The sequence below is a fragment of the Coffea arabica genome, chromosome 7e (genome assembly GCF_036785885.1).
Source record: "Coffea arabica cultivar ET-39 chromosome 7e, Coffea Arabica ET-39 HiFi, whole genome shotgun sequence".
Lineage (NCBI taxonomy): Eukaryota > Viridiplantae > Streptophyta > Magnoliopsida > Gentianales > Rubiaceae > Coffea > Coffea arabica.
Genome location: NC_092323.1, coordinates 12,042,968 through 12,055,277, shown reverse-complemented (window position 1 = coordinate 12,055,277; position 12,310 = coordinate 12,042,968). Strand labels below are relative to the sequence as shown.

Sequence of the window (12,310 nt, the reverse complement as noted above, 5' to 3'; positions counted from 1 at the left end):
TTAGAAACATATTCACTATGTCACTAAAGTCAAGTCCTATCCTAAGTTCTAACAAGAAAAGACAAAGATCCCTAACACTCGGCAGTCAAATCCCTATACCTCGTTATTGTCCGAAGCAGCCTTTCCACCGCGTTACCATTACTATTTACTTATCTATCTCTGTCCGTCCCTTGTGGTTTAGATAGAAGTTAGAGCCTCCACTATCCGCCGGCCGCCTCCGCCTTGCCCACTGCTCAAATGATGTGACAGATAACTTATCCAACGGTCAGATTTCACATGGCGGAACCTCAACCTAGCAGACCCACAGCTCCAGAAACCAACAACCACCACCAGCACCAGCGGCAGCGCCACCAGAACTACAATCGCAGCGGCACCATTCGCGGCGGAGATGGAAAGGTTACGCTGGAGCCGGGCTCAGTAGTATTCCGCATGCTCTGCCACGTGAATACAGCTGGAGGGGTTATAGGAAACTCCGGCAGCCTCGTCAAACAGCTCGAAAACCAGACGGGTTGCAAAATCCGGTTCGAGGAGTCGCTGCCCAAGTGCCACGAGCGCGTGATTAACATTACTGGGGAGGCAGCTATTGATAAGAAAATCACGCTGAAATTTGAAGAATTGGGGTCCGAAGAGGAGTTGGATTATGAGGTTGAGGTTTCTGCAGCGCAGGAAGGTTTAATGAGGGTTTTCGAGAGGGTTTTGGAAGTTGAAGGGAATGGAAATGGGGTGGTTGGGTGCAGATTGCTGGCTGCTAATGGCCAAATTGGAGGGGTTATGGGCAGAGGAGGCAGTATTGTTGATGGGATTCGGAGGAATTCCGGGGCCAGGATTCGGGTCTTGAAGAGGGAGCAGATTCCAGCTTGTGCCACACCTGAGGAGGAGTTGATTCAGGTCACTTTTTGGAATATATTTGTTCTGGGTTTTTTTTTCCTTGAAATGAAGTAATTTTCTTGTTCGTCTAATTCTAGATTAATAGTCTGTTAAAAAGTTGAAGCTTTATTCTAAAGTGAGGATCAGAGACCCTTAACTATTAGGCGATACATTTAAGTAGCTAATTACTTTATTGTATGATGATGATGATGATATTTCTGCTGGAAGGCTAATGTCGGCAGTTAATTCATGTGATTTTGTTGACAAACTTCTGTATATACTTAAATAGGAGAAAAATGGAGGTGCAAGTTAGACCTGATTTTACATGAACAATATAATAAATTTGTTCCAGGTTTCTTTTGGTTGTCTATGACCCATTTTGTCCTACCTTCTTCCCCTTCCCTGCCTCAGGAATATGGGATGCTAGTGGTTTGGAATTAATTTTTATCTGTAATGAGTATTATTTACTTTTGCTTTGTAATAGAAGGTGTCGTTGCTTCATTAATTTAAGTTGAACTTTAAGAATTGTGGATAGTTAATGGTGAGTAAGGTTGGAGCTAAAAAAAAAAAAAAATTGTTTGCTAATTAATGTAAGGTAGAGAACTGAGCCTGTGCACTGTTTCTTCGTTCAGCAAAAGATCCCAAAAACTGCTATACACATTAGGAACCACAGCCCCAATGCAACTGAAATGAGAATTGAGCATGGAGTGGAATCAAAACAGAAGCGGTTGTTCCACTGGTGTGCCATAGTCCCATAGCTGGGTTGTAAGTGGACTGATTTGCTTGCAGGCGCTGCCAACAATACTGTACATGTCCTACATATCATACTGAAACTCAAATGAGGCATTTGATTCGTTTGTGCGTGAACGGAAACCTAACAATGTCATATAAACAAGAGATGAAGTTAAACTCTTATTTATGTTTTTCTCTTTTGCTTTTTCTTTTTAGTTTTTGTGGATAAGTTGGAGATAAAAAAACCAAGAAATTCTTTTAGAATGAATTAGTCTTCATATGTCTTAGATTCCTTAAGGCAAAAAATCCATTTGTTATGCATCGTATAAAATGATTGTCTCTAGTTAAACTATCTTTATTAGTTACTTTATATTTAAGGATGTAATAATATCATGGCAGATAATGGGTGATGTTATGGCAGTAAAGAAAGCACTAGTTGCTGTTTCCCATTGTCTTCAAGCTTGCATAACTGGGGAAAGATCAAATTCATCTCCTCAAGGGGCATTACAAGATGCACATTCAGATATTCCTCCAAAAGATAATCATACTCCTCCATCTTTTCCTGGAAGTGATAATAATTCAGTTGGCCTTTCCTTGTCTGAGGACATTGACAAAATTATGAACCTTCATGAAGAAAATGCTGAAAGACGAGTGGTGTTTAGATTGCTTTGCTCTCATGGTTCTGCTGGGGGTATCATTGGGAAAGGTGCAATTATTGTGAAAGCATTGGAGAAAGAAACTGGTGCTTCCATCAAATTTTCATCTCCAGTAGCTGGATCAAGGGAGCGAGTTGTCACCATTTCTTCGTTTGAGGTTTGTTATGCTATACTTGAAATTCTTCCACTTTCTTATTGCTGCTTCAATACCTGTCTTGCTCCTCTTTTTGACAAAGATGTGCTTGCCGATCCATTCTCTCATTTTCTTCGTGGTTGATGTTATGAATTTTCACAGAGCCAAAATCCTTTGTACTCATCTGCCCAACTTGCCATCGCTCGGGTTTTTGCTAGATCAGTGGAGGTTGGTGTTGACCAGGGTTTCATAGCTGGTTGGGGTGAGGGCGAAACTGTAACTGCCAAAATTCTAGTTGCTCCAGATCAAATGAATTGCCTGATTGACAGTGAAGGAAGAATTGCTTCAGATATAAGTGCCGCATCCGGTGTTGAAATACAGCTATTGGGTACAAACTGTGTTCCAAATAGCGGTGCAGAAAACGATGAAGTAGTCCAGGTGTGACCATCACCGGTACTCATTTATGACTGAGTGTGTTGAACAAAAACTCATCAAATCATTGCAATCATTAGTGGTGCTGCTGTTCTTAAGATCAATATTGTCTTTGCTTGGTGTGCCGATATGCTTTTTACATCATCTGACAAGCTATCATTTAGTTTTTGCTTCTGAAGCTTTTAGTAACAAAAACTCACCAAATCACTGCAATCATTAGTGGTGCTGCTGTTCTTAAGATCAATATTGTCTTTGCTTGGTGTGCTGATATGCTTTTTACGTCATCTGACAAGCTATCATTTAGTTTTTGCTTCTGAAGCTTCTAGTAACCATTTAACCAAAATTCCATAGTAGATGATGAGTCCCATTTATAAAAGGTGTAGAAAATTGGATGACAGAAAGCGGGCTTATGCATATTAGCTATTCTGTTGAAAATGTTTGATAGACTTTCTCCATATGAGCAAATTTTACTTTTGCACTTGTCTATATTTTAGACTTGATTGAAGCTCCTGTTTGTCAAGGTGCAGAATTTGCGGAACTTTATTTGCTAGAAATGTTTAAAGAATATGTTTTTCACTTTAATTCAATTTGGAACCAGAGTAGGCATAATTGCGTCACTTTTGGTCTGCAGCGCTAACTATCAAGCCTTAGACTTCTTTATGTGTGAAGAAACTAAAATCTTGCAACTTTCAGCTACTGTTGTCACTGCAGCAAAAGAATGACAGCAATGGTGGTGACATAAGAATAAGAATTGCATTAACTTGTCAGTCTATTAGCTGTTATATACTGAAAACAAGAAGTTGCTGTTCACAGATTGCTGGTGAGTATGAAAATGTGGAGAGAGCCCTCTTTCAAATTACTGGTAGACTGAGGGACCACTTCTTTTTTAGTACTACACCTGAAGAAGCAGGCCCAAGAAATTCTTCAAACCCTTATTCTGCTGATGAATTTAATCGCCCTGGGTTTAGGCGTAAAGTTGGTGGTCCTCATAAACCTAGCTTGCAAGGCAAGCAGGTAATGCTTGTTCCATCTTTGTTTCTGCCCTCTGTTTTGTTCTTTCCTTTCATTTGTAGTAACTTTTTTTTAAATGTGTAATTTTGACACCATAGACTTGTGATATAAGTTTAAATGTTGAATGCAGTTTAAGGACATGAGAAAAACAAGAACTCTGGGGGATAGTGAATGGGGTTTGTCTGGAGGGGCACCTGGACAGCAAAGGTTAGTTTTGACCCATGAACTGATTTTTGTCTTTGTTTTTGAAGGGTCTGAACATGTTAATAAGCTAAGATTGTTCAGTAGGAAAGCAGAACTATTTATGGTTTACTCGTTAGTTCTTGATCCAAGTTTTTCTTAAGTCCTTGCATTAGGCTGTTGGCTGTTGGTTTCCTTATGCACATTCTCTTAGATATGTGGTTGACAAAGGGTCCAAACTTTGCAAAAAGCGATTTCACTAGTAGACAGAAACCTCTTCCGTAGATGATAATCAGGCTTTCACATGATGTGAAATGAAGCATATGGATTTTTTTGCATGGAATGTTTTTTTTAATTCTCGCGTGTGGAAAAGTATGTGATTTTTCAATTTCTTCTATTTGTGTTGGATTTTGAGAGTATGAGATTATTGATTCCTTCCTTCTTCTTTGTACTTCAAATCTGTTTACAGTATCTATTCCTTTTTTTTTGTGGATAAGGGTTATATTTCTTGTGATTGTTAACTCTAGTTAATTGTACTTAAGAAGTTTGTTCCTCCTAGGTTAAACAGAATGCAATAACTTGCTGATTCCAAATTTTGTGCCATTGGTTCTTCAAAATGATAATTGATCTCTTGGTATCTTGTGGTGATACTGGTATTCTGGGTGTGAGCATGCTATGAGTGTTAAGCAATTCAGTTGTATAGATATGCTTGTGGAGACATAAACTGACATAATATATTACATTGAGGGGGAGAATTTCATACACTTAAAGTTTGGAGCTAAATGTAAAATTTTCTCGAAGTTCTTGTAGGGGTAAAAGTTTTGAGCTTATAGAGAGGGTTTTTGAAAACTTTCAATTTCTGGTGTCTCCTCCCAACCTCACCCCTAGTTCCTTCCTTTGGTGGAGATAAATGGAAAGCAGTAGAGATAAAAAATAGGGAACAAACTATCTTGGAAGTCCCAAGTTGCTCTCTTTCTCTCCCTCTAGCTCCAGATTCTACTGTCCCTGTGAGCAGAAGGGTAAATGACACAGACCTGATCTTGGTTTTTGTCATCGCCAAGGACCTTCTCTCAGTTTTCCAAGACTATGATGTTCAGAGATTTGGTTGTATCTGATGTGGTTTTAACTTCATACTGCTATACAATTCTAAAATTAACCTTGCGAGGACCATAGAGAGGACAGACTATTGTGATCAAAAGAAGGTGATGATTTTGTTAGAATTTTATCTTAAAAGAAAATATAATTGTGTGAGATTAATGTAATTTCAAGGATCTTATTTATAGCTATGGAAAAACTCTTGAATGGTTTTTATCGTTCACATTGAAACAAAACTAAGAACTGCCAGAATTTACAAGTAATTGAAATTATGGTGTTGAATGTCTAATAAGCTAGAAATTATTTTTCCCAATCTTTTGCTCCATTCTGTGGGTAAACCTCGAGTCCTTCAAAGGTGTATTATTGTCATGTATGTTGAGAATCAGTTTACTTGCCTTGAGCTTTTAGACAATTTTCATGCAGTTTGGATGCGGAAGCTGTTACTTATAAGACTATTGAAGTTTTAGTTCCAGAAAAAGATTTTGGATCGGTCTATGGTGAGAATGGCAGCAATCTGGCTCGCCTCAAAGAGGTAAAAGCCCTGCTCTGATGCAGCTCACTTTGTTCCCCAGTTTATCCTCCCCTAGCAAACATAAAGAACTGAAGATCCAAAAATTGTTTAAGGAAAGAGTTAAAAGGACAGTAAGAGAATCACAAAATCATTCACTTCTTTTGCAACTGATGTCAATAAGATAAAAATGGAGAAATGCACGATCTTAGTTATTTAAATAGCTTAATCATATACCACAATGTTAATGAACTTTTATAACTTAATTGTACTAATTTGATGAATTCAAATGCCCTAATTTGAGAGTTTCGGGAAGAAAAGAGTAAAAGATAATGGAAGAGAGAACTTGATTATAGTTCTCATTTGTCTGGCAGTTTAGCAAGAAATGAGCGAAGAATTGATCTGTTTTATTTTTAAACTGTTTATGGAGAAGAATTTCATATGCCTCCACATTTGGGAATGAGAACTTTTTTGTCTAATCAATCATCTAATTCATGGAACGAATTCTGTTCTCCCATGACTACCCAAAAATATTAAAGCTCCCAATAGTATTTTGTTCTCTCCGAATCTCCCAATAGTATTTTCTATGCATGGTTTCTGTTGACATCATTCATTGCTCCATGGTGTGGATCAGATATCAGGTGCAACCATTTTACTGGAAGGTCCTTCTCCTGGACAATGTGATGGAAAGGTGATTATATCTGGCACACCTGAGCGAATTCAGATAGCACAAAGTTTACTTCAAGCATTTATGCTAGCTTGAGCATGTTCTTTTGATCAGCATTTCCAGCTGTCAAAAGTGTCAAACTATTGAGATGGTAGCTCCTCCCGGGTATCAGTCAATCCAGTTCTTCAGCCCTATATGCCACTGTATATGCTCCTTGTAGTCTTATTCAACTGAGCAGCCTCCAATTAGTCAAACATCTTTCATTGATAACTCCCAATTTGTTGAAGATGAGCCGGTACACATCAACATGCATTTTCATAAGGCCTGCAGAAATTACCAATTTTGTAACTAATACCTGTTCTTCTTTCTCTTTTATTTTATTTACACTGACAATGTAGGATGATGAATGAATAAAAACATGTACAACTTTCTACTGTACATTTGGCGTGTAATCATTTATCACTTTGGCATTTTCAGTTTTAGAGAGTAAAATGTTACAAACTGCTTTCTCAAGTCATCTATTTTTCCCAAATTATGATTTGGAGGATACAGCAGAGCTCTCTACTATGTTCTCAACTGAATATGACTCTTTTAAGTTTATCCTTAATACGCATCAGCATTAGCATTTGGAAAGTGGTGTTCGTTGGAAAACATTTTGTCCTAAAGAAATTGTGTTGACATTATGGACCCAATTGCCTCAGAAATGAGGAAGACATTAGGGTCCGAATGAAATGAGATTCATATTATGGAGGTGATTAGTGTAACAAGATTTTGATAGGAAACCATAAAAATTGACAGACTTGTAGATTTGTTTGTCTGAATAATCTTCTATACACACTGAAAGTATATACACTTTCATCATTGCATGCATAATACATAATTCGAATTTGAATTTGAAATTTAAATTTTGTAAATGTGATAAATATCTAATCATAATAGTGTATGCACTGCCAGTATATATAAGATTTACCCAAACTTTAACACTAAAAAAAAAATATGTAGGTGCAAACATAGAGACGAAAGGAGATTAAATCTGTGATTGTCTATTGGTATCCAGATGGCAGTCAGTCGTCCTGAAGGAACAATCAAAACCCCGTTTGAGCTTTGGATTCCTTTCAAGTACTGACAATGAGGTAAAAGAACATTTAAATCACTCACCTTAGCTGTTTACTTTCTTCAAACGAGAAAGAAACAACTGAGAATATTGCCGCACTTCCCAACAAAGAAAAGGTAAGATTCATCTCTGTCCAACTCTTTTGGAATTCGGCACTAAGAATATATATAATAATGTTGCATGATGATAATGTAATGAATGGTATGATTTCTTTTGCAAGTTAGTTAGTTTTGTGGTTCATGAGGCGGCAAGCATTCTCTATCAACATAAAGGACAAAACGCATCAACCAAAATGGAGAAGATGGAACCATGATTGATTAAAAAGGCCTCATCTTAGGGTAGGAACAGGTGTCTTAAAAATGAGGAATGACAAGCTTAGTTATGGCTATTTTTTTCAAAAAAAAAAAAAAAAAAAAACAAAGTGGTCATTTATGGTGGTTTGCTAGGTATAGAATTATTCTTTAACCGAACCAGGAATGCCACAAATTTTTATTTTTGGAGGTTCTTTTTGTATTTTTCTTTCCCTGTTTGGGGAGTTTGTGTTTTTGGGAACGTGGGGATTTGTAGGGGCAGTATAACTGTTAATTATTTGCATTCTTTTCCCTAGTGTAGAAAAACCTGTGGAAAACACCCTTTTGCCTTTACAGGAAGCAAATAGGAAAAGAAGTGAAAAAAACAATTGCATTATTTTTATATTCACAAAAGTTGAGGTCAGAATAGACTTTCAAACAAGGTAATGAATACATGCACTAAACAACAAAGAAATTGTCATCCCTCTCATATTTTTATCAATATCCAAAAGCTCACGTAAGATCCTCAGTGTCACTTCTTCGATGAGAACTCAATGTAACTTTTATATTTATGTCAAATATTTTATTTATTTAATCTGTCATATGCTGTTTATTTAATTTTTTTCTACCCTCACGTGATAAATGGAATTGACACTGAATTTGATCCATATGGGATCCTGAGTGTCACTTTTTCATGAACAACTCAGTGTCACTTCTATATTTATGCCACGTGTTCTATTTATTTAACTTGTGATGTGCTATTTATTTAAATTTTTTCTATCCTCACTTGACACTGAATTTGACATCGAATAATGGCGCGGAGGATCCCAACTACCCAAGAAGCCACCACCTCTCCTTGACCGAGCGACCGTCCAGAATTTGACTTTTACCATTGGTAGGCATAAAGTCCTCCCAACCCAAACAAATTTAGGTATTTGGTTACTGTGATGCTTCATTGGAGTTGTAGAGCTTCTTGAGGCCTCCCTAGTAGTGATAAAACTGTGCCACAAATATGCTTTGCAGAAAGACCAGCTTCTTCAAGTTGATCCTTTGGTGATCCATGGTCAATGTATCTGTCAGGAAGCACCATCGACCTCAACTGCAATTAATCGGTTCCCAAAATCGTCAGAATCAGTTAACAATTACTTGCAAAAGGAAGCTAAAAAAGCATTTAACAAATAAAGATGTTTAAAAAAAGGCAAAAATCATAGTAATAAAACTGTAAAAGATTTTAGTTGGTGATGAACGAAGTTAACTACCTTGATGGGTCCATCCAATATACCAGTTAAGCTTAGGAAATGAGCTACATGGGATCCAAAACCTCCGATTGAACCCTCCTCTACAGTGACCAAGATTTCATGCTCTTTTGCCAACCTTTTTATAAGATCACCATCCAATGGTTTACAGAATCTAGCATCAGCCACTGTTGGTAATATGTTATGGGATTTCAGAATTTCTGCTGCTCCCAGACATTCTTGGACTATAGAACCGTATCCTAAAATTGCCACTCTGTCGCCTTCTTTTAGAATCCTTCCCTTCCCAAGCTGCATATAATCACAGAATAAAAGGAATGAGCTCCCTTGTTTTTGTTATTTGATGGGACACTTTCAGTGTATAACGATTTACAAAGATTTAAGGCTAACCTCAATGGGAGTTCCTTTATTGTTGGGAGGAAGAATTGCACCAACTCCGTTGCCCCTTGGAAACCTCAAGCAGGATGGTCTATCATCTATTGCTGCTGCTGTTGCAACCATATGCATTAGCTCTGCTTCATCAGAAGGAGCCATGACCACCATGTTAGGCAAGCAAGCCATGTATGCAACATCAAATGCACCACAGTGTGTAGGTCCATCTGCACCAACAAGGCCTGCTCGATCCATTGCAAATCTCACCGGCAACTTCTGAAGATCTACATCATGCACAACCTATACATCCATTGCAAATCAACCAGAATCAGAAATCAAGATCATGACTTTCAATGGTTTAATAATTCAGATGCCAGTAAATCTGATTTAATGTAGCCAACCTGGTCATATCCTCTTTGCAGGAATGACGAATAAATAGCACAGAATGGCTTGAGGCCTTCAGTGGCTAAACCAGCTGCAAATGTAACAGCATGCTGCTCAGCAATGCCAACATCAAAACAGCGATCCGGAAATATCTTCTGGAAATAGTTAAGACCAGTTCCACCACCCATTGCCGCATGGATAGCTACAATCTTCTTGTCGAATTCAGCTTCCTTTATCAGGGATTCAGCGAAGTACTGTGTATATGTAAGAGTAGGGGATTTTGACTTAAACTGCTTCCCTGTTTCTGGATCAAACTTCACTACGCCTGAAAGAAATGGAATCATAAATATGCAAATTTAACTTTTAGCAGAAACTTCGATGAATAATTTCATTATTGCGTTTATGAGTTTCTGACTCACCATGCATTTTATCTGCTGCTGCCTCTGCTGGGGGATAGCCTTTTCCTTTTTCCGTCACAAGATGGATTAAAACTGGCCCAGGTGCTGGCATACGTTTCACTTTTTGGAAAATGGTGACTAAATCTTCAACGTTATGCCCATCCACTGGTCCAATATAGTACAATCCAAGCTCCTCGAAGAGGGTTGATCCAGGAGCATTTACCATACCTCTAGCATATTCATCCATTTTAGCAGCAACTTCATGTGCTTGTGGTCCAATTTGTTTTGTTATACTCTATTAAACAGATGAACTTTTCTTTAGTTCTCTTATAAATTGAAAAGACAGAATGAAAAGTCATTCAAGCAAGGACTAGCCATTTACTTTTGCTGCTTCTCGTAGTTGTCTGAATTTGGGGCTGGCTTGGAGCTTGCTTAAACAACTGCTAAGTGCTCCAACAGGTGTTGCAGGACCATCAAGTGTAGCAGTGGGTAGAGAAACTTGCTTATTATCGTTCAATATCACAATCAGGTTAGAATCAAGAAATCCTGCATTATTCAACGCCTCATATGCTTGTCCTGCCGTCATAGCACCATCTCCAATGACGGATATGACATTGTTGTTCTTTCCTAGAAGATCTCTTCCTACCGCCATACCTGTCAATGTTTTCGATACAATAAATTTATAGGCTTTGAAAAGTATCATTGTCTCTTCCAACATGAAATGGACGTTCCAACAATGAGAAGAGGTACATAAAGTTATCACGTAAATCCAAGCATACCTAGACCAGCAGAAATGCTTGTTGAACTATGCCCTGCCCCAAAAGCATCATAGACACTCTCATCTCTTTTCGGAAAGCCTGCAAGTCCAGAAGTTTGCCGAATGGTATGCATTTTAGACCTTCTTCCTGTCAGAATCTTATGGGGGTACGCCTGAAATTTAGATGCTCTAATCAGAAAACATGGTCCTAAACAGATTCTAAAACAATCGTAAGTAAATGTTCTCCTGACATCAATTGATAGAGCCATTGTAATTTCTCACCTGATGGCCTACATCCCATATGATTCTGTCCTCAGGAGTATTGAAAACATGATGCAGGGCCACAGTTAACTCTACAACTCCTAAGCTTGCACTCAGATGTCCTCCTATCTTGGCTACAGTATGCACAATCTCTGCTCTAAGTTCTGCAGCTAATTGTTCAAGATCCTGAAGAGAAAAGCGCGATCAAACTCTATCAATCATCTTCAGTGCAAGAGAAATATGTCAAAAGAGAAACACAACAGCTCTTTGAATGTCATTGCATAGAAATTCAGGATGATATACATGTATCGAGAGGTTTTTCATGTGGGCTGGATAGTTGATTGTGTCCAGCACTGGAGTAGCGGGCTTTTCTCCAGAGAAATCAATCTTCCAACCATCTTTGCCCTTCTTTATCGTCATCTTCCCATCCTCAGTACCATCTGATGTACCACTACTTGCAGATGCTTTCAAGAAGAACTGGAGGACAAACAACATCAAAAGAACAGGCATCAGAAAAAAATGGGCTAATGTTGGTTACTACAACAAATTCAGTAGAGGATTGAAATTTGGCTTGCAGTTACCTGTTTTCTTCCACAGGGATGAAGTCTTGGAGCAGCCAAACATGGCGACATATGTTTGTTCAGTCCAATGGCAGCACCTGAAATCGCCATTTCTGATGATCAAATTTGTTCAGTCAAGAGAGAAGGCTAAGAAGTTTGGTTACAAAGGAGGAGGCTGTAGAAAGTGGCAACGAGGACAAAGATTTATATAACGCCTTGGTTTGGCTCCGCTCGCCTCATCAAATTATTATATAAAAAGCAATTTCCAATTGGACCATCTGAGTCATACACTCAGCACACGACAAAATTTTCTTGCCACTTCATATCTGTTATTAACAATTTATGGGATATGTTATTTGCACACTCTTTTTTTTTTTTAGGGTCGCTCTCATTTTTATTAACAACACTTCTATTATCACTTTAATTATATATAATTTTCATGTGTTAGACTCTATAATAAAACAAATAATGAAAATATAAATAACTAAAAATTAAGTTCAAATAACATTTTTGTAAATTTATATGTTGGATATTATTCATTTCCACTACCACGATCCAAAAATTATTATTCGTATGGCAAGTCAAAAATAAATAAGCACGTGACACTCCATCTATGGCTAATCATTATGGTCTCCTGTTG

General features: G+C 37.8%; 2 protein-coding genes across 2 annotated transcripts; one reads left to right on the top strand and one right to left on the bottom strand.

The window, feature by feature from the left end:
- The first annotated feature begins 131 nt into the window (after positions 1-131).
- On the top strand, positions 132-6,719 carry LOC113701997 (KH domain-containing protein HEN4-like). The gene is made up of 7 exons (XM_027222925.2): positions 132-888; positions 1,999-2,412; positions 2,551-2,826; positions 3,634-3,834; positions 3,962-4,038; positions 5,530-5,638; positions 6,249-6,719. The coding sequence occupies exons 1-7, from the start codon at positions 277-279 to the stop codon at positions 6,375-6,377; spliced, it is 1,818 nt and encodes a 605-aa protein (XP_027078726.1). The 5' UTR covers positions 132-276; the 3' UTR covers positions 6,378-6,719.
- Positions 6,720-8,062: 1,343 nt separating this feature from the next.
- LOC113701812 (1-deoxy-D-xylulose-5-phosphate synthase 2, chloroplastic) lies at positions 8,063-11,852 on the bottom strand. The gene is made up of 10 exons (XM_027222632.2): positions 11,692-11,852; positions 11,414-11,587; positions 11,132-11,296; positions 10,872-11,022; positions 10,475-10,746; positions 10,114-10,387; positions 9,712-10,019; positions 9,329-9,610; positions 8,945-9,229; positions 8,063-8,784 (listed from the first exon to the last, which is right to left on the bottom strand). The coding sequence occupies exons 1-10, from the start codon at positions 11,779-11,781 to the stop codon at positions 8,638-8,640; spliced, it is 2,148 nt and encodes a 715-aa protein (XP_027078433.1). The 5' UTR covers positions 11,782-11,852; the 3' UTR covers positions 8,063-8,637.
- Between the last annotated feature and the right edge of the window lie 458 nt (positions 11,853-12,310).